Raw genomic sequence first — 26444 nt, 5'->3', positions numbered from 1 at the left:
TCAGGGGACATTCCTCACCCAGGTCAGTGAGGTGTCTCCTCTGTGTTCCCAAGATGCCCAGGGCTCTCTCCTATTACAGCCTCATCACACTATATTCTATCTGCTTCCTTGTCTATTCCCGCTCTACACTGTGAGCTCCTCACAAGCAGCATCTGTATCTTCATCTTTGTATCCACGGCACCCAGGAAACGCTCATTGAATAAATAGATCTGTATCAGCTATGTGGAATGCGGAAATACACTGGACCTCCAGAACTTGTATTGACTTTTTCTCCTAAAATTATGGCAGGACTTAAGAAAACCATGTGGGCTGGATGAGGCTGGGGTGAAGGCTCCATAAAAAGTAGGAATCAGAGCTCCTGGCCTCACCTGCAGAGACCATAGAGGTGGTAAGACAAGATGAGAACAGCATGCCAGCTATCACCTGCACCATCCACTCCCAGGAGGCCCTGCCTGAATTGTATCAGGGCTGAAACCCAGTTTGTCCCCCAGCCTAGGAAAACACGAGACACATGAAACTCCCAGGACCCCTCCACAACTTCGGCTGTCCCACCACAGGTACCCCGGAATGACAAACCTCAGCAGAGGCACATTCTAGAAATAACTGATCTTCATATTCAAACATGTGGGCCGCCCAGATTATAGCAGAAAAGAGGGCTGGAGAAGGCTTTGGGGCAGGAGAACTGCTTTCCAACTGCCGACCTTCAATCTTGAGAGCGGCTACAGCTAAGGTGCACCTCTCTATCCTGTCCACTGCCTGCCCTTAACTTCATTATGCCTCCAACCTCCTAAGACAGAGATCAGCACAGCCTGTCCAAAACAGTAGGTCAAGGGGAAGTCTCTAGGGACAGACACAGCATTAGAACAGAAGGGCCCCTTCATTGCACAAATGGGGAAGTGATGCCCCAAAGGAGCTCAGAGTGACCCAATGGGGCAGGGCAGAGAATCCCTGCACCCAGGCCCTCCATCACAGGGACAGCTGGCTCCCACCCAACCCTTTCCACTGCTCCCTAGTTGACAAGACTGGTGAAGGCTGAGGACCCTGTTCCCCAACCCCAAAAAAGCCTCACCTGCAGATAGTGATAAGTCCTGGCTTTGGCCTTGGTCTCGGGACCCAGGAGCCCCTTGCCTGGCCCGGCCCCCGGGTATCCATCCCGGCCCTGGCTGACCATCATGGTATGCCAGGCACTTCGCTTGACCGACTGTCCATCCAGCGACATGGACATGCCAGTGCAGGCAAGGCAGCGGCCTTCCGACCCGCCCGAGCGCCCCTTGAAGCTCAAGTCCCGGTAGGACCCATCTGGACCCTCCAGGCAGAAGGGACCACCAGGCTCCCCAGGGGGCCTCCCACCCGCCAGGAAGCCGCTATCACTGTCCAAGTTGTCATCGGAGCTCCACCAGCCTGTGGACTTGGCCTGGTGCCGCCCATCCCCCTTGCGGTCCTTGCTCTTGCTCCTCTTGCCGTGCCGGGACTGGTGGTGGTGGTGATGGTGGTGGTGATGGTGGTGATGGGAGGTGTGGGGGCCCCCGGAGCCCGGGCCAGGGTAGCTGTCTCCTCCAGAGCCACCTCTTCCCTCAGCCTTGGGCCCATTATAGTCCCGCTTCCCCGGCGCCTCCAGAGAGTGGGACTTGGCAAAGAGCTTCTGCACAGAATGAACCAGGTGCCGGATGCGGCTAGGGCTCTCGCTGCGGGGCTCTGGGGCAGTGCCAGTCCCTGGCGCTGGCCCGGGCCCTGCCCCTGCTGGCCCTCGCTGGTACGGTAGTGTGTGGAAGCCATCTTGTTGAACTGGCAACTGCTTTTCAAACTGATCCAGGAGTGTAGGAGGCAGGCGGGGGGCACCCTTGCCCTGTGGGTGGCCCACACAGTCTTCACAGGTGTCGAAGGGGCCCTGGCCAGGGTACATCCTGGGGAAGGTGCTGCTACCCCCCCCAACCCCGGCCCCCGCTGGCCCTCCCTCAGGGCCTACCGACGGCCCCTCACTCAGGCTCAGGGGCCCTTCAGGAGAAATGTGTCCCAGGCCAGCTCTCGGGGCACAGAAGCGGGGCTCGGTGGAGAAGGCCTCCCTGGAGCCCAGCAGGTATGGGGCCCTGGCAGCAGGGCCCACGTCCATATGCTGTTGGTCAGCAAAGCGGGCTGGGCGGGGATGGCTGCCTCGGTCGCCATGGTAACCCCTCATGGCCTCAGCAAAGGCTCTTCATAGTCTTGGGGGCCAGGCCCCAGGAACCTCCTGGAAAAATAGAGAGAAAAGGTATTTGAATTGAACAGCCCTCTTCACCTAAAACCATCTTTTATTAGGCATCCTTGTCTCCCTTTAGGTAATACATATCAATTTATTATGATTAATCATACTATCCTCCCACAAATGGACTAAATATCCTTTAAATGGTCATAATAGATGTAGACACTCAAGGGCACAAAATAATCCCATCATTCAATGAATGCTGCAAATCTGATAAATGCTTATTCACAAGAGGATATTCCCTCAGTCAAATGGGTTTTTAAATGTCCTTAGAGACTGGACACAGTGGTTCACACCTGTACTTCTAGCACGTTGGGAGGCCAAGACAGGAGGATTGCTTGAGCCCAGGAGTTCGAGATCAACCTGGGCAACCAAGCAAGACCCTGTCTCTACAAAACAATTTTTTATATTAGCCGGGTGTGGTGGCACATGCCTGTAGTCCCAGCTACTTGGGAAGCTGAGAAGGGAGGATCACTTGAGCACAAGAGCTCAAAGCTGCAGTGAACTATGATTGTATTATACCACTGCACTCCAGCCCAGGCAACAGAGCAAGACCTGGCCTCTAAATTTATATATATATATGTATTTGTTTTTATATTTGTAAATGTCTATTAATAAATATTTATAAATGCATATATATTTTTATATATACATAGAAATATTGTTTTATATACATATATACACATTTATGTGTAAATATATAGATATACTTTGCGATGTGTGTGTGTGTGTGTGTGTGTGTGAATATATCCTTAGATTACCAAAAACAAAAGCATACCCAGGGAGACATAAAATATTCAAAGAAACCAGTCTTTAGGTGAACTAGCTTTTAACAAGCTGGCATTAGGCAAATAGATCCACAGCCACATCTCTATCCCAACCCTGCCCTACACCACACTGTTGCAAGAGCCAGGCCTCAGGGTCACAGCTCCCAGCTGCTGTGAACAAAGAGAACACTGGACCCAAATCTACATATCCAGCACCATCCCACAGAAAAATTCCTCCCCTTCCTTCCACACCCTGTGCATTCCATCTGGCTGCAGACTCATTCTCCCTCCCCTGTGGACTGAAATAAGGAGAATCTGAGATGACTCTTCCTCCTTCCTCTTCTGGGTTCCAAATATGTCCCCTATGAAATTACCCCTTTTGCCTTTTACCCCCACCCTCCACTCCCATTCCACTGGAGGGGAATCATGAAGGAGGAAAATCCATAAAGAAGAAGAACAGCGGCTCCACACAGTAGCATCTGAATCCTAAACTAGGATTGGAACCCAGGAGTTCCTCCTCCCAGGAACAGAGGGAAGGCAAGGCAGGAAAGCGATGGAGAAAAAACTCTGGAACCAGTGCTCCTGGCCCCCATCCCAGGCTTGCCAAGGCTACAGGACAGAGAGGTCAGCTCTCAGCAAGAGCTGCCTCCAATCAGGACTCCGGGAGCTGCCAGGATAGGAGCTACGGCAGGAGGGAGTGACAGCAGGAGGGACAGGGACAGAGGAGCTGGCAGACGGTGCCCTCCCTCATCCTCGACCAGGCTCCTGGGCCATCTGCTGACTAGGAGGGATGACAGCCTCAAAGGCTCCAGACAGCAGCACCTCCGAGACTCATTCTCTTTCTCCCTACCACCACCTCCCCACACCCACCTTTCTTCTAGATCCTGCTCACCCTTCATCTCCTACTATTTCCCAAGTACTCGCTATATACAAGGTATTGTGCATACCTGATATTCTCTGATCTTACTGAAATCTTGTAATGCAGATATTATCCACACTTACCCATGAGAAAATTGAGCTCAAAACGGTGAGGTCACAAAGCCAGTAAGTGGATGAGTCACTTTGAATCAAGATTCAAACCCATTATTCTGGTATGAGAACCTGAGTCTAATCCCCGTCTCCCAGACTCTTCTATCACTCACCATCCAAGGTGTCCCATCCTTGATGTCAGGATCCCCACCACCAGGCAGAATCCTAACTTCAGAAGGCTCAGGACCACTGAATCCTGATGGAAAAGAAAAGGATGGTAAGCAAAAGGGGAGAGACGTTTTCCCACAGTCCTCGGAGGACCGGTCTCTGGCCCTGACAGCTTCCCTTCCCAACTCCCCCAAACCAGGACTGACTGGATCCCCCATGATGCAGAGCCTTTGAACCCCCAGGGAAATGAGGTTGGCTTCATTATGCAAATGCATTCAAATGAGCTTACAGGTTGGATTACCTCCAACTGCAGGTGTCTGTGGGATCTGTCCATGGTGCTGAGACACTGCATTTTTTTTTTTTTTCATTGCCCTCAAATATGATTCCATTCCACAAACATTTATTGAACAGTTACCATAAGCAAGAGAGTGAGAAGTGTATAGAGGTGATTCAAGAGTGGTCCCTGTCCTCGAGGGGTTTATAGTCTAACAGGGGAACAACTTCTCACGTGACAGAGTTATTTCAGGCCACTTTATTTTTGCACTAACTGTTCCCTCCTCCTAGAATTTCCTTTCATCCACCTCAAAGCCCTCCCCCTGGCTAACACTTACTCATATTAAGCCCCACCTTCCCTTAAAGACTTTCTGTGCTCTTATTCTAGGTTATGCTCTTTATCGGGCTTTTATAACACCCTGGGTGTCCCCATGAAAGCAGCTATCACACTGCATTGAAAATATCTGTTTCGGTTTCTATCTCCTCACCTAGAATGTGGTCTTCTTCAGGATAGGAACCAAGTCCTATTCATCTCTGGATCTCCAGCACCTAACTCAGGGCTTTGCCCAGAGCCAGTCCTTAATAAACATTCACTAAGTAGATGAATAAATGACTATGCTGGAAAGAGGTACCAAAATGTTAGGCTACTTCAGATGAGGATGGGACAAGATTCAATAGAGGGCAATCAAGGAAGACTTCTCAGAGAAGAGGATGTTTGTGATGGAGTACAAGATGTCTGTGTGTCCCATACACATAGGTGATGGGGAAGAGAACCTACCCAGTGGAGGAAACAACAAGCACAGAGGGAAGAGGTGTGCAAATAGGGAATTCTAAGGGGTAGGCTCGGAGAGTTCTGGCAGGCAGGAAATGGCAAATAGTGGGAATAGGAGAGAGAAAATCAGAAAGGAAGACAACTCTGAAGTTTGCAGCAGCCGTGACTGGAAGACTAATGATGCCATTATTAGACACAGGGACGTCAGGAAGAAGAGCTAGCTTTGCAAGCGTGATTAATAGTAGTGGAAGAGGCACAGTCAGACATCAGGAAGAACTTCCTGACCCTGAACGATGTGAGACAATAAAGAAGATTGTGGTTTCCTAGGAATCTTCCATAGAGGACAAGGTGAGACATACCCAGCCCCTGGCCCACCCTAGAGCCTGGACTGTAGAAGCTGTTGGTTACCCTGCCCAAAGAGAGACTAGGGTGACCTCACGGATACCAACTGCCTGGCTCTAGATGACAATTATCTTCCATTGCCCTTCTTTGGGGAAACAGAGGGAATATCAGATCAAGATGGCCTCTCAAATAGTTGTTGAAAAAGCAGCTGGAAGCATCTCTCTGCCTTGGAAAGAAGACAGAAAGACAGCCTGGTCCTTCATCCATGTCATTCTCTTCCCTCTTCCTGCCCCAGGCAGGACTCATATCTGAGACTCACAGCACAAAAGGCCACTTTGGCAGAAGCCCAGACTGTCCCATTTGCTCTGTGCGTGGTGACATCAAGCTAGAGCCTCACAGAACTTCCCAGGAGTGGACATTCCCAGGTGCCCCTCTGTCTCCTGCTTCACACAGGTGCTGCTGGCAAGCTGCTCAGCTTTCATCAAGATCCTATGAAACTTCAGCCCCTCTGGCATCAATCCATGTTCTCCTTGCTCTTGTCTTGGAGAAGATGGGCCCTATAATTGCTGCTCTCCAGACAGATCACCCCTCAACTCCTTTACCCAGATCCTACAGGGCAGCCCTGTATAGTGGAAAAGCACAGGTCCTGAGACCAGAACGTATGTGACACCTGACGTAGCAGAGGCGGCCTACCCTCTCTAAGCCTCAGGATACCTGCTCACCTATCTCCCAGGATTTCAATGAGTATCAAATAATAAAATCACTCTTACAAACTCTAAAACATTAATACGTGTAATCCCTCATGAGAAGCCTTTTTTTGGATTTACAAAATCCCCAGAGTCCGAATAGTAAACAATATAATCAAATCCAAATTACTGGGAGCAGGAGATACCCAATTTATGGATTTTCTAAAGAAAATATTTAATTAACAACTGGCTTCCTCCTATATATTATGCTTTATGATCACATTCCTCCCCCCACATCATCCGCCTTCACTCCATTACTAAATAAAATCAATGGGAGGGAAAAACAAGTGAGGAAGGGACTAATAATTCAATCCACCACCATGCCCTATGGCTTTTGCTTCCTAAAAAAAAAAAAACAGATGTGCCATTTATTCCATATCCACCCAATCACTGTTGGCTGACTCGTTAAAACTCATTCCCAGCCTCGTTGTCCTTATCTCGGCCTCCTTTGTAACTAGAGGCCACATGATTCCATTTTGGCTAATGATATATACATGGAAGCATGATGACGGTTTCTGGGAAAGATTTTGCCTTTGTGACCAAAGGGGTAGGATTGCTAGTGCCATCTTTCCTCCCCTTATTTTTGGCTTGACTACAACCAGAGCTAGGGCCGCTATCTTGCCACCACAAAAGGCCTAGAGAACTGCAGAGATGTCAGTTCCGGCATCATCGGGCCATGGAACCAACATGAACAGTTGCTTTACTCCAGGTCTACATGTGATAAGGAATGCGCTCTTTATTTAAACCACTGTTGGCCAGATTTCCTGTAGTATTTGCAGCAGAAAGCACTGCTAATGAATCCAACTGTTCCTGAGAACACCATCTCCTGCCTGCATGTCTGCACATCTTCTCCTAACTGGTCTCCCTGCTTCCGTTCTTACCCTGCTCCAATCCAAATGGTCATCTGAAAATGCAAATCTCATCATGTCACTTCTCTGCTTAAAACTCTTCATTGGTTTATTGATGTTCTTAGGATAAAACGCCTTCACTTGTCCAACAAGGCCTGCAGGGTCTGGCCCTTCCTACTTTTCCAACATCCTCTCACAACATGCTCCCCTTGCTTTCTCTGCAGCAGCCAGGACAGTCTTTTGTCAGTCCCATGATCCCTCGCATCACGGGGCCTATTCTCCCTGTTGGGAAAGCTTTTCCTACCCACCTCTGCCTTGCTAACTCCTACACACCCTTCAGATCTCAGCCCAGTTGTTGCTTCCTCAGGGAAGCTTTCTCTGGCCTCCCTGACTAGGTCAGATCCCCCTGCTGTTTGCTCTCAAGGCACCATGTACCTGTCTCTTATATTGTTACCATTTTAAATTTGTGTGACTCCTAGATTGTCCGTCTCTCCCACTAGAATGTAAGCTCCACATAAGTGCAGGAATTTTATCCATCTTATCCACTGAATTCTCCCCAGTCCCTAGAACAATGCTTAGCATATGGCAGGCATTTGTTGAGTGAATGTGAGTCTACAAAGAACAAGATCCTTTCATTTATGATATTTTATGTGATTCCCACAACTATTCCAAAGGATAGATATTATCCGCCCCCCACCACCTTCCAGTGTACAGAAGAAGAAACTGAGGTTTGGAGAAGCTAACTGAGCTCCCCAAGGTCACACTGAGAGCTGTTGTCAAAGCCAGAAGTCAAATCCAGTATTGGCCGATTCCAAAGCCTTAGCTTTTCCCCTGTCTGTGTTGCCAGCCCAGAGAAGTCAAACTTATTCAATGCCATTCTGAAGTGGGCACAGTAATGGAAGTGAATATGTTTTTTTAAAGCAAACAAACAAATAAAAAGACCTCATCCATACATATCTCCCAGAGCTAACCAGAGTGTGATTTAGCCTTTTCCCATGTGTGGTGAGCACTGAGTTTATATCAAGCCCAAGGTCAGATTAGTATAGAATAAAGGACGCTCCCTGAAGTCCTATGACAATTCTGGGTGCTGGTGTTATTTTCCCATTTTTATTGCACCAAGTCATCCATCCACTATCCCAGGACACAGACAGCTGCCCAAATGGTGAACCTGGGGGCCGAGGGAAGTAGCCACTTTTGCAGTAACCTATGGCTGGCTGGAAAATGGTGAGTGAAGGAGTCTGAGAGGGTGCCGTGTGTGACAAATTCTTCTCTGATGCAGCTCGAATCTATCTGGGAATGGAAGAAGTGGCACAGATGCCGTCACCAAGAAATTACCCAATTTAGCACCAACTACACAATCCAGCAATTAGTTTCTTAAACCGGAACTTGCTGGGGGCTGCCAGGCTGGCGGGGTTGTTGTTACAAATCTCACTGGGAAACCAGCTGTGTAATTCGCCAGGAGGTTGTCACTGCCCCAAGCAATTACCTTCCAGAAAAAGAAGGAAAATGGGAGAAGGAGTCAGAGTGTTTTCTCTCCCTCTCCACCAGGGCCCTGCCCAGCCAAATCAGTTGGTTTTCCTTTCTTGAGACCTAGGCAACTCACAAACTCCCTTGATTAAAGCAGTTGTTGGTGCGGACTCTGTCATCAGACTCTGTGGGCTCAAATCCCTTTCCACTCACTTACTGGCTGCGTGTACTTGGGTAGGTGATTCACCTCTCTTAACCTGTCTCCTCATCTGTAAAATGGGGATAATATTAGAGCCATAATAAAGGTATGAATGATGTAAGGTTTAACAAGGTAAAGCATATAAATCCCTTAGAACTGTCCCTGGCACATGATAAAGACTCACTAATGGTAGCTATCTTTATCATTGTTTCCTCCATTGGTTTACAGTGTGACATTGGGTAGGTCACTTAATTTCTCTGGATGACCATCTAAGACCAAAGATACTCACCGGGGGAAAAGATAAGGTGTTCTTACTCTAGATTGTCCACATCTGGGTACCCAGAGATCCAGGTGTGTTTGACAAAGGCCAGTATCTCAGCGTTTGGCACAAAGTGATGCCTTGGGCCAAGATGAAGACTTCAAAAGTCAAATTTTAGCCAATGCACTCCTTCCCCAGGAAGCTGTCTGGGAGAGCTACAAGCTGGACATGATGATCCAAACAACAGCAAAATGTTAGAGTTGTTCCCTTGTGAAGGTCAGCCCTATCCAATCCCCTCACCTGGAGCCTATGAGGTCATCCCCACACCAGTTCCAACACAGCAGAACTTCCAGCAAGTGACGCCTAGAATTCATTTTGCTGCTGTTGGCCTGGCTCCTCCATGCCTGTGATAAGCCATGTGTGTCCCTGGGATCCCAAAGTTTTAGGCTTTGTCTACCCACTCCCTCTCCCTGTGTTAACCAACCAGTATAGACAGGATTGTGCCTCGGTTTCTCTGTCCAGCCCTTCACACTGGGAGCCCTAACACAGAGCCTCTGACCTGCAGCTCATACCCCTGATTATTCAACCGTGCCCATGGATAAGCATCCCTCTGCCCCTCCGGCCCAGCCTCTTGTCTCTTCCTGCATCCATTTCTGCCTGAGCCCCCCTGACTGATTTGACACTGGCTTTGCCCAGATGCCTGTGGCAGGATCTCTGTAGTTGGGCTAGTGTCCTAGTCCCTGGCCTCCCTCAACCCCACTAGCCAGCCCTGTTGCTGAAGACTCGGCATGCCTTGTATCCAACCCCACTCCTTAGGACCCCAAGGGAAATCACCTCCTTTTCCCCTCACTGCCCCAGAAAATGGAGAAGGAAGAAGGGGGAACAGAAAGGAAGGAGGAAGGCCTGCCGTTTTATTCATTCATCTTTCTTACTTTATTTAATCAACTCTTCCTAGAGGCTTAGGGCAGAAATTTTACAGAAAATGGGTTTACGGCTCCAAAACACTCGAGCCATTTAGGCAGATACAAGTCTAAATCCATCTCCTGACCCATTGGACAGTGCTCGGCCTGTGAATAACCCACACTACCTATAATCTCTTTGAAAATCCCACCTCAGGGGGCTTTGCACTTGATGTTCTCTCTGCTGGAACACTCTGCCCCAGATATTCCCATGGCTTCCTCTGTCTCAGAAGAGACAGAGAGGCCTACCTGATCACTCACTCCAACTAAAGTTGAGCTGCAACCCTGGGTATGCTCTATATCACCTGCTTCATTGCCCTCAGAGCACTGATTGCCCTTTGAAATTATTTTATTTGTCTATTGCGTGTTTATAGTTTGTCTCCCCATAGTAGAATATAAGCTCCAGAAGGGCAGGGACTGTGTCTGTTTGTTTGCTGCAGCATTTTGATTGTCTAGAACAATGCCTGCCACTAAACTGTGTTCAAAAAATACCTATTCTGTGAATGAATGTTTTCCCTTGCTGCCCTCACCCAGTCTGCTCCTATGTACAACGGCCCACAGAAAGGACCTCCACTCCTTTCTCTTCAAAGGCTTTGGAGAGTCCTGGAGAATCTAGTATTAGAAATCCAGCCTCTACACCCAGCCTTGTTCATGATGTTTGTCTAGCCACTATGCTTAGCAGGTAAAGATGGTTCTTTTCCAGTTGCATCTAGGTCTCCCCCAGATATGTCCCTCTGCATAGCTCAGGGAAGGTAGTGGAGGGAGAAGAGAGAATAAGAAGGAAAAAGGTGGCCCTCCCCATGCTGCAGAGAGAAAGAATGAGGCACAACTTTCAGGGATGGGCTGCAGGAGCAGGGTTCGGGGTCTACCACCCAGCCCCACATAGGTCTCTTCACTCAGACTTGCTGGGCCCCAGCTCCCTTCCCAGCTAGGGTCATGTACCCAACAGGCATCGGAGGAGGTTCCTCCTCCTTCTCCAGGGCTGCCATAGGCCCTTTGAGACACTCCTTCATGCCCCCTAATTGCAGGCATGGCCAACTGCTTCCAGCCTTTACTCAGCTATCTCTTCCTTTTCTGTCAACTGAACCAATTCTTAGGCTGTGCTGCCTTATCATTTCCACTTTTCCCCTCTCCTGAAAGTCTCCAGGGGCCTTCTTTGGGGAAGACTGCACACTGCTGAGAGAGAGGACTTCTAGGACCAGAACTCCTCTAGGACCCTCATTAGGGGCAGCTGGTGAGCAACTGTGGCTTCTGCGTCTTAAGCTAAACTGTTTTGAGTTCATATCCCAGGTCCACCACTTACTAGACGTGTGGCCTCAAGGAAGCCTGTTTGCCTCTCTCAAGTTCAGTTTCCCCATTTTCAAATGGGAGCAAGAGTAGTCCCTTTCTCACTGTGATGTCACAAGGACTAAGATAATGCGGGTAAAGTATCTAGCACGGTGCTAAGGGTTAGCTATTGCTAACTAGGGAGAAACTACTTAAATGCATGAGACTTGGAGACAGGGAGAGATCTCTAGACAGCTTTGGGCAAAGGCTGTAACTATCCATACATGACTTGGTCTGGATCAGAAATGGGTAGCCTGAAAACTCATCTGTTTCACGCATGCAGGAATTTCTGTTTGCCTGGGCTCCTTTTGAAGACCTCCCACACCCTAAGCGTACCAAAGACAGCAGAGCAAAGACCTGGTAGCCAAAGACGGTGGCACCTGAGAGGACTAGAGGACCTTGATTTGCAGACTCCCACAAACCCCTGTAGCCAGGGGTTAGTGGTCTCTCTTGCAACTCCAGGGATCTGGAAGGGAAAGCCCAGCAACCTCATGGCTGGGTATTGGAAAGCCAATCATCCACCTCCATCCATTATGTCACAACCTACCTTTATGCCCATGAGCAATTTGTGTTATCTGCCTGAGCCTGTTTTCTCATCTGTAAAATGGGATCACAATACCTACCTCCTTAGCTTGTGGCAATGAGTAACTAAGCTGACCTATCCAAAGAAACTGCACATATGTCTCCATATGTTGGCTTCTTTTGACTTTAGCACCAAAGCACCTTCTTTCATTTGTATGTGATTTGGACTGGTGCTGCCCTAGCTTCCAGGATGTTCTACACCTGAGCCTGCCAGGGCCATCAAAGAATAGCAGGTAGGAGCCCAAGCCCATGGCAGGGGTCCACTAGGCAGGAGTTACTCAGCCTGGCCATACCAATGACCTTTCTTACTCTCTGGCCCAGGCATCTGGTCCCCTCTTGGTGTCCAGAGCTTGGGACTGCCTCCTGGATTAGCACACTGTCCTGTAAGCTCTCTGTGTGAGCTGGGACAGGGGCTTCTAGCAACGAGGCCTGAGCCCTCCTTCTGGGCCTTTCCCACAGGAGAGTCCAGCACAGGAAGCCAACCACGAAGGCTGGCTGGTTGGCTGACTGCCAGGTTCACGTCGCGGCACCTCCCACCCCTCAGCTCTGCCTGAAACCCTGCCTGACCTTCAAGGATGTCTATACCTCTGCTCTCTCTGGGTTTCAGAGAAGACAGCCAGGAGCTGAGGGACATAGCATGAGAGCACATAGAGAGAAAAGGCAGCACAGACTGCAAAACCCCTGTCCTCCCAAACTTAAACCCTCTGCTGCTGCACAGGTGTACTCTCTTCCAAGAGGCCTCCCCTAAAAGTGCCCTCCCATCAATCCCAGGACACCACAATTGCCAGCTCCTCTTGGGTCTCATACCTCTATTCCCCACAGTAGGGTAAAGAGTTGTTTGTAAGCTGTGAGCTCCTTGAAGGCCAGGATTCAGGGGATCTGTCTCTGTATGGACAGACATGGCATACAGTAGGTGCTCAGTGAGTTCAGGGTCAGCAACTGAGCCATTAAGGAGTGCCCCACAGCTGAGGCATAGCGAAACGGGGAGAAACAGGGGGGAAAAGGAAGGCAATGACTCCCTGCAGCTGGACCAGAACTCCCCAGCAGATAGAACTGCTCCAGCGTGATGTGGCTTTCCTAAAGAGGTGGGAGTGTCCCGTCCGGGGAGGCATGCAAGCAGAGGTTGAGGACTGCTTTGCAGGATGGTACAGAGTGCATTCAAGCACTGAATACATTGAATACATTTCAGACCAGACAACCTCTGGTGCCTTTCAACTCTGAAGTCTAAGGTTAGGATCCTGAATACCTACAACTGTCCAGGCCCAGTGTTAAGTGCTTTAGATGTTTTTCTTCATATAATCCTCACAACTATCCTTTGCAGTAGGCACTATTATTACTCCCATTTTACAGGTGAGGAAACTGAAGCTTAGAAATGTAAAGAAAATTTCCCAAGGTCACACAGATGGTGGAAGAAGGATTTGAATCTGAGTCTGGGTCCAGGCCTGACCAAGGCCCAGGCTGAACAGAACACTTTTATCTTTTTTTTAAATTTTATTTATTTATTTAGAGACAGAGTCTCGCTCTGTCACCAGGCTGGAGTGCAGTGGCCTGATCTCAGCTCACTGCAAACTCTGCCTCCCAGGTTCAAGCGATTCCCCTGCCTCAGCTTCCCGAGTAGCTGGGACTACAGGCGCCCGCCACCACATCTGGCTAATTCTTTTTTGCATGTTAGTAGAGACAGGGTTTCATCATGTTGGCCTGGATGGTCTCAGTCTCCCTGACCTCGTGATCTGCCTGCCTCAGCTTCCCAAAGTGTTGGGATTACAGGCGTGAGCCACCGCGCCCGGCCTCAGAGCACCTTTAAAGTAGCATGTCTCCCTGACCAAACTGGTCTGAGGAGGCCAATAGGTGGATCCCAGTGTGCCCTTTCTCATCACTCAGCCTCAGGAAACCTTCCATCTCTGTCATCTCTTCCTCATACACAGCTATACACTGCCCCAAGACTGCTCATTCACAAATTAACAGGTGTTCAGCCAGAGGCAAATTACACAGCCACGCGGTCATCCACACACAACTTACGCAGCACCTGACCTCATCTATATAGTCACTGTCACGCTCTATACACAGACCCACACAAACTTGTTCCTATGAGGGTTCATACACCTCATGTGCATTTCCATCCGATAGATCCTTTTTCCTTTTATTTATTTATTTTTTTTTTGAGATAAGGTTTTGCTCTGTCACTCAGGCCGGAGTGTAGTGGCACTGTCATGGCTCACTGCAGCCTTGACCTCCCAAGCTCAAGCAATCCTCCTGCCTCAGCCTCCCAACTAGCTGGGACTACAGGGATGTACCACCATGCCTGGCTAATTTTTTATTTTTTTGTAGAGACAGTGTCACTATGTTGCCCTAGCTGGTCTTGAACTCCTGGGCTCAAGTGATCCTCCCGCCTCGGCCTCCCAAGTGCTGGGATTATAGGCTTGAGCCACCACGCCTATCCATCCAATAGACTTTGATGCTTGTGTGCATAGAAGCTGCACAGATACAAAACCTTAAATACATGTCCACATGTTTATCCCCATATGACAGAAATACATGTTCATTTCACAACATTTAGGCACCCACATTTGCTCAAGGTCATTCATTAAATCCTCCCCAAACAAGAACTTTATCTATTGTTACCAGATCCAGTACTAGGCCCAGGTGAGCCATGATGCTCCTTCTCTCTGGGGTTGGCCAGGCAGTCCAGAGAGGGGAAGAAGGCTCAGCCTGCCTGTGATGGATGGAATTAATCTACTGAGCTGGAGAAACTAAATAATTAAATCCCTAATCACCCCCCAAGCCAGCCCAGGCCAATACAGCTGAGGGAGGGAGGGGGCTCGGAGGCCCAGACCAATATCCTAGAGAAAAGGAGGGGCTTGGGAAATGAGGCATAGGCAGAACCCTCTGGGCGGGGGGGGTCTCTCAGAGGAACTCTGCCAGCCAAGCATACAGACAGACAGACGGACAGGCATGGTTCTCCAGTGCCACAGGCTCTCTTTCCATGTGGAAATGAAGCAGCTTGGGAAGATGGCCTGCCACCATCCACTGACACAGGGAGACAGGAGGGGCAGAATCCTCCTTCCACCCTTCCAAAGCCCTTCCTGCCCCACCTTGAGGTGTGCCCTGGGGGTCTATGGGGATGGCAAGCAGGACCCTCAGAGTGCCCAGGGTGGAGGCAGACAAGGGGTCTGCTCAATGCGGAGCTGATGTGGTCTCAGCCAGGCCTTGGCCCACCCCTGCCCCACTGAGAACAGACTCAGCCTGGTGCAGATGGCAGGGGAGGACCCCTCCACACAGGTTCACCTGCTATCCTTAGGAAGTGGGTCCAGCACGTGGCTAATAGGCTGAGGATGGGGCAGAGGCCCGGGCAGGGGGGCTCAGGAAATCAGCCGGGGAACAGGCCCCAGTCCGATTGGCTGAAAAGTGGGTCATTTTCCTTTTGAAAAATAGTGAGAAAATGCAGAAGTAGGTCGGGCTCTTATCCCCTCAGCCCCAGGCACCATCCCCGACTTGCGGGGTAAGGAGAGAGGGAGACGCCTGAACATGCCAAAGCCCCATATACCCTAGGACCCTGGCCAGGGCCCCACAGTGCAGGAAGTCAAGGTCATCATTACTCAGGACATCCAAGGACATGCACACTCCGAGGCCAGAGCTGGAACACCAGCTCCACCCTGCCCCAGGGGATCTGGGGTGAAAGTAGCTAGGGCCGGGGCCAAGCTAGAGGGGTGGGGGCTCCCGCACGCAGGACCCTGAAGAGCCCCTCCCGTCCTCGTGTCTGCTGTGATGCCTCCTCTCCTCTCTTCTCCTCCCTTTCCTCATCGTCCACGTGGGCAGAGTCGTTGCCATGACACCGCGGGCAGGTGGGCGGCTCTGGCGGCTGTTTCGGCCCAACCCCCATGCTCACAGCCCAGGTGGGAGGGGAGCGGCTGCAGCACCCTGGCCCCTAGCCCAGATGAGAGAGGAGAGAGGCAAGAGGCCCCCCTTCACTCCTAGAGCCTGGAAGGGGCTCTATCACTGGCCTCTCAGTCATGAAGCAACCCAGCCCCATGCTTGCAGGTCCGGGGGAGGAAGTGTCAAAGAGGATCTTAGGCCTTGACCACTCCCCTCCACCAGAGGTCCCTCGAGTGGCATGGGGTGGGGCAGACCCCCAACTCCCACTTCCTCCTTTTCTTAGCAGCTGTCCTCCCAGCTTTTCCCACATACTATGCCTTAGTCTCTTCATGCTAGCAGCTGATTGGTCCTGCCTGAGGTTTAACCTCAGTTGCTCATTTTGCAACACAAGCTCAATTCTCCATGCTCTCTTGGGAGAAAGGAAAACAACCAGGCCGGGTGCAGTGACTCATACCTGTAATCCCAGCACTTTGGGAGGCCGAGGTGGGTGGATCACTTGAGGTCAGGAGTTCGAGACCAGCCTGGCCAACATGGTGAAATCCCCATCTCTACTAAAAATACAAAAATTAGCCGGGCGTGGTGGCACGCGCCTGTAATCCCAGCTACTCAGGAGGCTGAGACAGGGGAATCGCTTGAACCCAGGAGGCAGAGGTTGCAGTGAGCTGAGATCATGCCACTGCACTACAGCCTGGGTGACAGAGTGTGACTCCATCTCAAAAGAAAAGAAAAGAAAAGAACAAAAGTTGAGACACTCAGAGAAATTACTCCCCTACTGCCAGACCACAAAATGTGTTATAGAAATGGGGACCCCTTCCTCTAGGTCTCCCCATATACCTGAATTCACATCACAACCCTGGGGACAAATCATTCCTAAGTCCATACTTGGCTAAGGCATCCACACCACCAGGGTAGAGGACCAGGAGTGGAGCAGGAGAAGAAGGGAAGAGATTGGGGCCAGGCATTAGAAGCTGCCTAAGGATGCTGTCCCACCCCCACCACATCTGGTTTCAGGAAGTCTGGGCCATGCCTGAGCTCTCCATCTCTGAGCTCTCTGCAGCCATTCCCCTTCTCTCTACTCCTCTCACAGTCCACGTGCCTCTCTCCAAGTGTCTCTAAGTCTCTGTCTGTGGCTCTGACCTCCTAAGACCATTCCCTTTGTTCAAGACCTGGCTCCCAACTCCTGTTCCCTACGGCAGGAGCCCTGCATCACTGACAGGGTGGAACCACAGAGACCCCGCATGGCAGCCCCCTGCAGCCTGGCTGGCAGGAATGAACATACATGGGATATTGGTGACAAGAATATTCCTTCCAAAAGGAAGGGAGAACTGCAGTTGGCATTAGCTGGAGGGTGTCCAGCCTGTCATGAGGTGTTCATGACATACATACCACACATACACATAAAGACACTTTTACTTTCCTCCTTAGCCTTCCCCTACTAAAACAGCAGATGTGATTAAAGTACAAGCACATGCATGTATACTTGTGCATGCATGTGTTTGTACATTGTGTCTCTTTTTCTCCCCCCACTGCTGGTGTTCTACATCAGGCCACTCTTATCCTAATTGCTCACCAAAGCTTTGACAACAGGTTCCTAACTGGTCTCCCTGCCTTGCATCTTGTTCCACCTTGATCCTTCCTCCTCACTGGCTGCCAGCTATCTAAAATTTCTTTATTCAACAAATATGTATCGAGTACCTACTCCAAGCTGAATACTCTTCTGGACACTGTAGATACAGCAATGAACAAAACAGATGAAGCTCCCATGCTCATGAAGTTTATATTCTAGTGGAAAAAGAGGGATGATAACCAAATATATAAAATAATGGTGGTGGCAAGTACTGAGATAAATAATAATAGTAATAATAATGGAGCGAGGAGATAGAATGACAATGGGCTATTTAAGATAGACTATTGGGGAGGTCTTTCCAAAAACGTGACTTTTGAGCAAAGACTCGGATACAGTGAGGAAGTGAGTTGCCTAGAGAGCATTTCAGGCTGAGGGGAAAAGCAAGTGCAATTGCCTTCACATGGAACTGTGCTTTTTATGAAACAGAAAAGAAACCCACGTAAGAGTGGCCCCTGAGATCCAGGAGGTAATAGGGGCTTTGCACACATAGCACTCACGTTGCTCAGGACGCACTACACTTTGGATTTCACTCTGAGTGAGATGGAAAGCCACTGGAAAGGCAAGACCTCATTTTCCTCTGGCTGCTTTTTGGGGAAGAGTCTACGGAGGTGGGGCTGGCAAGGGTGGAAGTGGGAAGACCATCTGGAACATTTCCTGTCACTGAAATACCTATTCCCACAGTTGCTCACCTGGTAAGCACTTGTTCAACTTTTAAGCCTCAACTCAAAAGCCTCCCCTTCTATGGATCCTTTACCAAACATTTCCCTTCCCCACTCCAGAGCCAACCTATCTCTCTTTAGGTCCCCACTTCCTCCAATGAACACTTACGTGTGTCTACCCTCCTTAACACTCTCCTTATTTGGTTCCAGGTCCTTTGCTTTCCCAAGATTGCAAGTTATCTGAGGTCAAGGACCATCCCCAGTGCCCAACACAGGATGTGGCAGATTAGAGGCATAAAATACACGCTGGTTGAATGAATGGATGCATTGGGTGAGGCACATGCGATGGGGAAGGGTATGTTTGCAGGCCATTGTTAACCCAGATGAGTGAGATGTACATATATATGGCCATGGGTTGTAATCAGACAAGTGTTAGCATATGCCCACATATTTCTGTAAATTCTGCTCACAAGTATACATGTTAGCATGTATGTGCATGCTGACAAATCCCCATGTTGGTATAGACACGCCTGTAGATTTGTTAATGGATGTACGTTAGAAAGTGCACCTATGTTGATATATGCCTATTATCGCACAGACAAGTAATATACACATGTACCTGTACACGTATATTGTCACATCTTGTATGTATGAGGCTTATGCATGCACTTGGGCCCCCCTCTTACTCACCACCCCTTTCATCCACTAGGACCAATTTGTTGAATTTTGAAACTTCTGTAGCAATGTCAATGTTTAAGCCCTGATCCTCTTTCCCCACATACAGCCCTGAGCACCATAGCATCTGAACAGCCTGGAGCCTGGATTTCTTACTCGGCTATCCCCAAGGCCTTACAGGTTTTCCCTCTGCAAACTCCTTTCATATGATGGAGAACAGTTGGCTCCCAAGGACATGAGAATTTGAGAGACCTCAGGGAGCCTACTTTCTGGAGAAGAGCTACAAGTAGCAGGGTGATCAAGCTCAAGCTGATGGGAAGACACTTTTGGGTAGCCCAATGTTCAGTCAGAATCTGTCTCTCTCTCTCTCTTACATTTATTCACAGGTTTGCCTCAACTTGTGTACATATATTCATATGTGGTTGATACGGTACGTATATGCATGGTTGATATGGTACGTATATGCATGCCCCACATACATGCTCACATGCATGCTTACACTCACACAAAGGCATTACTGGATAAGCACACCACACACACACACACAGACACACACACATTGGTTTAATTCAGTAATTTCCTTCACATTCACATATATACATGAATGCATACATAGAGTCATATATATATACACACATCCACACTTATACAAATAGATGTGCTTATACACATATACACAGCATACTCACATATACTTATGTACATATACACAGTCGTATACTCACTCACAGGCAGAAATACACATGCATGTGTACTGGAGTCCCAGATCTTGCAGAGATATCCAGCCCCTCCCCTGGCTTCTATCCTTCATATTCTCTCCAAGTACATCACAAGTTTGCATTTGCTCTCTCCTCTTGCTAGTCTCCCACTTCTCTATTTGGAAAGTTGTTCCTGTTATCAATGAGATATACCCACTCCTGGACACATCCCATTCCCACCCACTCTCAGCGGGAAAAAATCGTCATTTTTTTTTTTAAAGGGCCCTGTCATGCCCTCAACCCATGCCTAGAGAAACAAGTATTTCCTCAGACAACCTGGGTAGGAGTTACAATAAAGTAGGTGTACCTCTTCAAACCCAGGAGATAATCCCCCCATATATGCAACCCCTTAACTCTAAAAAAGAAAGAACGAAAGAAAAGAAAGAGAAAATATCAAGACCAAAATCCTTCCTCCCAGCACCTCTGGGTAAAGGTCTAACACTCTCAAACTCCAAAACAGTTATTGGGGCAGAGGAAGAAATGTAAGGAAATTAACTGTGGGTGATAAAACCTCCCAGAAAACACCCTTTTTCTTCCCTAGAGGGCAGCTTCATGATCAGTGAACCCCTCCCTTCCCAGCCTGTGGGCCCTGCCAGGGAGAGGGTAGACCAGGAGGCTTAAAAATGTAAAGGGGGTGACATGGGCTCAAATAACAAAAGAAGCAAGTATTTTAAAAGCAGAAGCTGGGAAGGGAGCAGGGAGGCAAGCTGCAGACACCTCCTGGCAGGGAAGCAGCTGCCGGAACAGTGGATCAGGAAGAGCAGGACTCTCCAAGGGGCCAGGGAAAAGGGGGTGGACATCTAGCATTTCATGTGGGGGTGGAGGGGTGACTGCTTCAGGCAGTAGCAGCAGCTCCAAAGTAAAGTCTTATCAAAGCTGTTATGTAACCAAGGGAGCTGAGTGGAGCACAAACACCTCCCCTCCCCAAACAGGCACCCACACCCACACCCACCACCTCCCAGCACCCACAGCAGAGGAAAACTCAGCTCCTCCCAAGCAGCTAGAGAAGGCAGGAATCATCTTGATGAGTTACATCAAAAACATGATGGGTGAGGGGCTCCTTATGAACCACAAGTCACATGTGGGAAGGGATCAACTGGTTCAGTTTGAGGTCCCTAGATACCTCTCCCTTTTCTTGAACTCCCTGCCACACCCAATTTTTGCCCAGTATTATCTGGAAACTGTCTCCTTCCTCCCCTCACAGGGAGGATCCCATTTGAATATTTGATTGTGCTCTTGGGGATGGGAAGTAAAGTCACCAACAACCCTTCCTGCCTGTTGTTCCCCTGCAGACTCATCTGCATGTCCTGACATTTGGCTCTCATCCCCCTGGGATGACAAGGGAAGGGACCTTGAGAAATAACTCCTTGCTCTATTCCCTTCACGGTTACAAAGACAGTGCATAAGAATACAGATACTTGAAATGACCCTGACTCTAAGCCATAAGGAGAAAGATATCCAAGAGAACTAAAGACTGAAACCCAGACCTCATCCCTCCATTTGAATATTTTTTACTCCCCCAGATCTTCCTCTTTTCCCACTGCCCTGTCTCCAGTAGCCTCCTCCTTCTCTTCTCCATGGCACTGAACAACCCCACCCACTCCTTGAATCCTTTGCTTAAAAATCTTCCTCCTCAACAAAAGTCTCTCCCAAATGCTGCTCTGAGCTAGGTTTGGAAGTGGGCAGAACACAGGACAGGCTTGCAGAATATTTCAGTGTCCCTGTCCCAAATCCCAAAGTATGATGGGCAAGGGAATATCAAGTGGTCAATCAAGTTATCCTGAACTCCTGAGCTGTAACCACCCCACACCTAACCAGAAAGACCCACGTTCTCTTAATCCAGAACCACCTTGAGCCTGAAATTCTGGGACCCTGTAGGTGAAAGGCTGGTATCAATATCTCTGAGCTTGTTGCGCTAAAAAACGTTCCCAGGAGATGAGATCTCACAGGCACAATATCATTCTCCAACTCTACCCCGATAATAACAGTACAATGGTTTTGGAAGGGAGAGAGGGAACTGAAACAGCAAAAGGGGAGAGGGGCCCCTTGGGGGAAGGGTTCCTAAATATCACTAACAACTGTGAGACCTAAACCATAGGGAGAACTCCAAATCCACATTTCCATCCAGGGACTCTGCCCTTGGAAAGTGGGTCATCTGGGAGAATTTTTCTAGTGAGCCCTCCCCACTGCCCACCGCCTTTCCACCATCAGGACCGAACGAAGCCTCATTCAGCACTCGGGACAGCTCCGAAGGAGCAAATCCCCGCCGAGTCCCACTCAGCACCCGGGACAGTTCCCAGCGACATTGCCGGCCCCGGTAGCCAGAAACCCAGGATGCCAGGAAGGAACAGGTTTACCCCACCACACACCCCCTTTAGAACAGAAGGCCCTCTCCCCTGCCCCTCCCACTGTCGCTCCCATCCACCGGAGGCACCTGACAACCCCCCCACCTTCCCTCCATGTCCCAAGAGAGAAAAGAAACCCAGACATGCGGCTTCCCTGAGGGAACCTTGAGAGAGGACCCCACCCACCTTCCTTCAGCCCAGAGCCTCTCAATGCCACTCACAGCTGGTTCTAAAAACCACTTTCGTTCTTCACCACCACCCCAAAAATAAAAGAAATACTCACGTGGGGGCTCCCAGCCCTGCAGACAGATGTGGTGGGGGGAGGCAGAGAGAGGTAGCTCCCCACACCCTGTTCTGAGCCCCCTTTCTGAAGGAGCCAGCTCCCATCTGGACTGGGGGGAGGAGAGACATGTGGAAGCACAGAGTGAGGGGAGGGGAGAGGGGAGAGGGGAAGAAGCAGGAGCGAGGGACTGCGGGGCGGGGGTGTCGAGATGGGGGCGAGGGAATCCTTTTTAATTTCATTCTCTCCCCATGTCTACATCAGCCCTGCAGGCTCAGCTCTTTAATATTTACACACAGGAAGAGGAGAGGATGAGAAAGAACAGAGAGTAAGGGGGGCAGGGGCTACCTGAGCTCAAAGGGCATAGAAGCAGGGGCCTTTGGGAGCTGGGAGCTTGGGCCCCCGACACCATTCCCAGCCCACTTCCACTCTGAGCTCTTAACTGGAAGGAAGTAGAAGGAACCCTGGGACCATTCTGTCCCTTTGTTAACAAGACACTTTGAAGCTGCATCAGAAAAAGATCAGATCCCCACCCACATACCTGGACACCCCCACAAACCCAGATTTCTTGGGTGCCTTATGTGCAGATGGTAGAGACAGTATTCAGGCACAAGCATGTTCTGATGCTTGGAAGCATGTTTGCCTGTGGGCTGCTGTGTAAAAACACATGAACATGTCAGCTAGCTTGTATAAGTTTATACAAGCATGTTCTGAGTGTTTTCACATGTTAACAGCCCACGCAATCATATGCAAGCCTATGTAACCATATGTGTAAACCAGCTTCCAAGCAGCCTCCCCGCAGCTCTCCAGCTACAGTCCCAGGGACAAGGCCACCCACTTCCCCAGACTCCCTTATTCCCAGACCCCTCCCTCAAAGCCTCACTTTTTCTGTCTGTGACATGGGAAGAAGGGCTGGTAGGAAGAGATGCTGCATGGAACCCAGGGGCCTGACAAGTTATTAGCAATGATGAGCTGGCAGCTCGTTACCATAATGATGGTGCCACCGCCTCACCCCAGCTCCAACCCAGACTCCCCAGACGGCAGGAGGCCCGCTGAGCCAGCAGCCTTCAGACTGGGGAGGGGCAGGGTGGATAAAGAGGAAATCAAGACATAATGCTTGCATAGTGGAGGGTACGCAGCTGTTCTTCCAACCCCCACTGAGTGACAAAGCTTTGACTCTACCAAGTGGGAATGAAATCAGAATCTGGGAAGGTTTCCTGACCGTGGGGATGGTAAGACCAGAAGGGGTCTTTGGAAGCTTCTCTAGGCAAAAGTTTTTATCATCATTTGCTCCCTTCATCACCTCACCCCCAAAAAACTAAAAAACAACCAAATACAGGGCCCCTTGCTGAATTTCAGTCTCCCCACCTGTAAAATGGGGGTAATCCCTTTATCATTTGTCCTAGACTCCTGGAAGATTTCATTAGAAAGGGTTTGGGGGTAACTACAGACCCTTCCTAAATCAGACAAGCCCCAGAAGTTTCTCTATTCATTAGGAACCCAATAAGGTAAGGAATGGTCCATCCAGCTAGAGGCAAAATGCATTGGAAACTGGGGAGGATGAAGGAAAACGAGCTTAGCCAGCTCAAGCCCCAACATCAGCTGGAAGAGATGATGTTAGGTGTCAGGCAGCCGCTGAAAGCAGGTACTAACATGAGAAAGTCTGAGAGTCTGGCCTGTAGCAGCTCCAGCCCCTCACCAGCAGGAATCAAGATAAGACAAGCCCATGGCCTACCTCGGTGGTGGGTGTGGCTAGGAATCCCCATCCCCAGCGACATCTGTAGCGCCCTCTCTTTGGCAAGGAGTCCCAAGTTGAAAGATGTACAGCCTTAGGCTTTTTGAGTCTTCATTTCTTTTCCAAAAATCCCCTGTACTCAGCTCTGATGGGGGTGGGGAGAGTTCAGGAACAGAAGGCAACATGGAGGATTGCAAAGTTCCTTGTCTAAGATTAGCCTAGGAACTCACAAATTTGTTGTGTGACCTTGGGCAAGTCCCCTCCCTTCTTGGGGCTTCAGAGTCCCCAGTTTGTAATGAAGAGGTTGGACCAAGTCAATTCTAAGGTTCCTCTCCCGGCCATCATTCTACAGCTACATACAAGCTCACTCGTTGGATGTGAGCCCCCTGGCACAAAATTCAGTGGGCCCTGCCTGCTAGATCAGTGGGGCAGTGACGGGTGGGAGATGCGGGGGCTGTGTGTGAGGCCGTTTATCCTATGTTCATGTTCCTTTTAGAAACACCTGCCACCCTAGCCCTCCCAGCTCCCTTTTTAGACCCTGATTCACTGCCAACTCACGAAGCCTCTCCCTCCCCTCCCTCCTCTCTTCTCCCCCCCTCTCTCTTTTAGGCATTGGCAGCTGGGTGCAGAAGTAGCCCCAGCATTCAGGGAATGCTGCGCAGAGGTAGAGGGCAGTGCCCCCAGGGTCAGAGAGAGCACACCAGGAAGTACCACTCTCTAACCTTGGCCCAGCCCAGTTCTTTGGGTCACTGAAAGACCTGGGCTGAAGTCTTTCTGTACCACTAACTATCAGTGTGTGGTTGTGGGAAATGCAATTCATTTCTCAAGCCTCAACATCCTCATCTGTAAATCGGCATTATATTTGGTTGAACCATATGAAATTGCTGTTTTTGTAGGTTAAATAAAAACAGTTGAATATTGCAGTTTCATATGGCTTAACGTGATACCTGTCCTGCCTGCTTCCCAAGGCTGTTGGGGAAATAAGAAGAGTTCAGAGGGCAGCATTTTCAAAAGCCCTGAACTAATATTAGGGCATTATTTTATTATTATTACTTCAAAGAGCTTAGTACAAACCCACCCGGAGCCAGTGGACTGAACCAATGACCCAGAACTTGAAGGTTTGGGACTTGGAAGTCTGGGAGAGCACCACCTGCTCTGATGACTAACAGGGCAAACGCTTCCACCTGGCCTCCTCATCTCATAGCTCTAAAAGGCCCTTGGCGAAGCATTATTGAGATGACACAAGTTCCCAGGCCCCCAAAAGGAGAAGCAGCACACGCAGGCATACTCCAGCTCGCCCCAGATCCCCCCTCCCACCCACCAGGGGCCTCAGCGTGCAGGAAGGACACGACCAGCAACATCCCAGAGGGCACCCCCTGAGGTAGGTGAAGGTAGAGACCAAGCTGGGGAGTGCCACAAAGCTCTTGCCTGAATCAAGGGTCAGGGGTCCCCAGAGAAGGGGGGAATGATCTGACCTCGGAAAAGTCTCATCTCCCTGTCCCATATCCCACCAGGAATGGGGGGATGGTGGCGGGGGACAAAGCACAGGTGTGGGTGATTCAGAGTGAACCGCGCTCAAATACACTCTCTCTCACGCAGCCAACGCACGCGCGCGCACACGCACACACACACACACACACAGTCACACAGGGCAGATACCGGGACCCACTGACAGAGACAGTCACACCGGCACACACATCCATTCACACACTCACAGACACACACGGGCACACATGGGGACAACACACACTCATTCACTCACATATCCACAGATGCATACACAGTACCGCCCTCCACACTCACGCTGCATACACCCACTAACATGCACACACACTCTCGCCCACAGTGACACACGCACTCACGGCATACACTCACCGGCACACACAATCGCCCACAGACCCACACGGTGACACACTCGGCACAGACACACAGCGACACGCACTCACATTCACACACCTGCAGAGGAAACTTCTCTCCGGATCTCCCCAACACCACGACTTCCCCCCACAACCAGCTGGCTACTCCCTCCCAGACCCGAGCCTCCAGCCGGGCGAGGGGTTGGGCCGGGGCTGGCCTGCCCCCGCGGCCCTGACCGGGAGAGTGGGTCCGCGGTCCGCGTGGTCCCCTGCCCGCCCCTCGGGTCGGGCCCGCGGGCAGCCAGGCCGGGGCAGGGGCGGGGGCAGCTGAGGAGGCCCAGCCCCTCCCCCCTCCCGGGGCCGGGAGCCGAGCGCCGGAGCCCGGGGCGTGGGCGGCGCCGGGGCCGCAGCCGGGCCGAGCCTGGGGGGCGCTACAGAGGGCGCCGCGAGCGCGGCCCCGTCCCCACTCCTCCCTGCAGCTTACCTGGCCCGGCTCGGGCTCCGGCCGGGTTACATGGTGCCGGCGGCCCGGGCCGGGGGCGCTGCGGCGTTGGGCAGGCGGGCAGGGACTGGGGCCCGGCACTGCGGAGCCCCCAGCTGAGGGGCCGCGCCGGCTGCGGAGCCCCGAGCGAGCGCCGAGCGGCAGCGGGCGCGGGAGCGGGAGGCGGCCAAGCCACGGAGGCTGGATTTCCCGGGGACCGGGAAGGGGAGGCGGGGGGA

General features: G+C 50.5%; 1 protein-coding gene across 6 annotated transcripts in view; it reads right to left on the bottom strand.

The window, feature by feature from the left end:
* The window catches only part of DLGAP3 (DLG associated protein 3), a 64566-nt gene that overhangs the window by 37381 nt on the left and 741 nt on the right, over window positions 1–26444 (bottom strand). Inside the window, exons 1-4 of one of the 6 annotated variants that reach the window (XM_054496840.2) lie at window positions 22482–22830; window positions 22137–22245; window positions 4149–4231; window positions 1070–2227 (exon numbers count right to left, since the gene is read on the bottom strand). In XM_054496840.2, the coding sequence (XP_054352815.1) occupies window positions 1070–2176 (1107 nt within the window). In that variant the 5' untranslated portion in view covers window positions 2177–2227; window positions 4149–4231; window positions 22137–22245; window positions 22482–22830. Of the gene's footprint in view, window positions 1–1069; window positions 2228–4148; window positions 4232–19475; window positions 19683–22136; window positions 22831–26208; window positions 26410–26444 lie in introns of those variants that run through there. The other 5 variants (XM_054496849.2, XM_054496830.2, XM_054496858.1 and 2 more) reach the window with 5 other exon arrangements.

The sequence above is a fragment of the Pongo pygmaeus genome, chromosome 1 (genome assembly GCF_028885625.2).
Source record: "Pongo pygmaeus isolate AG05252 chromosome 1, NHGRI_mPonPyg2-v2.0_pri, whole genome shotgun sequence".
Classification (NCBI taxonomy): domain Eukaryota; kingdom Metazoa; phylum Chordata; class Mammalia; order Primates; family Hominidae; genus Pongo; species Pongo pygmaeus.
The sequence above is the reverse complement of the archived record's forward strand: the minus strand, read 5'-3'. Positions and strand labels throughout refer to the sequence as shown.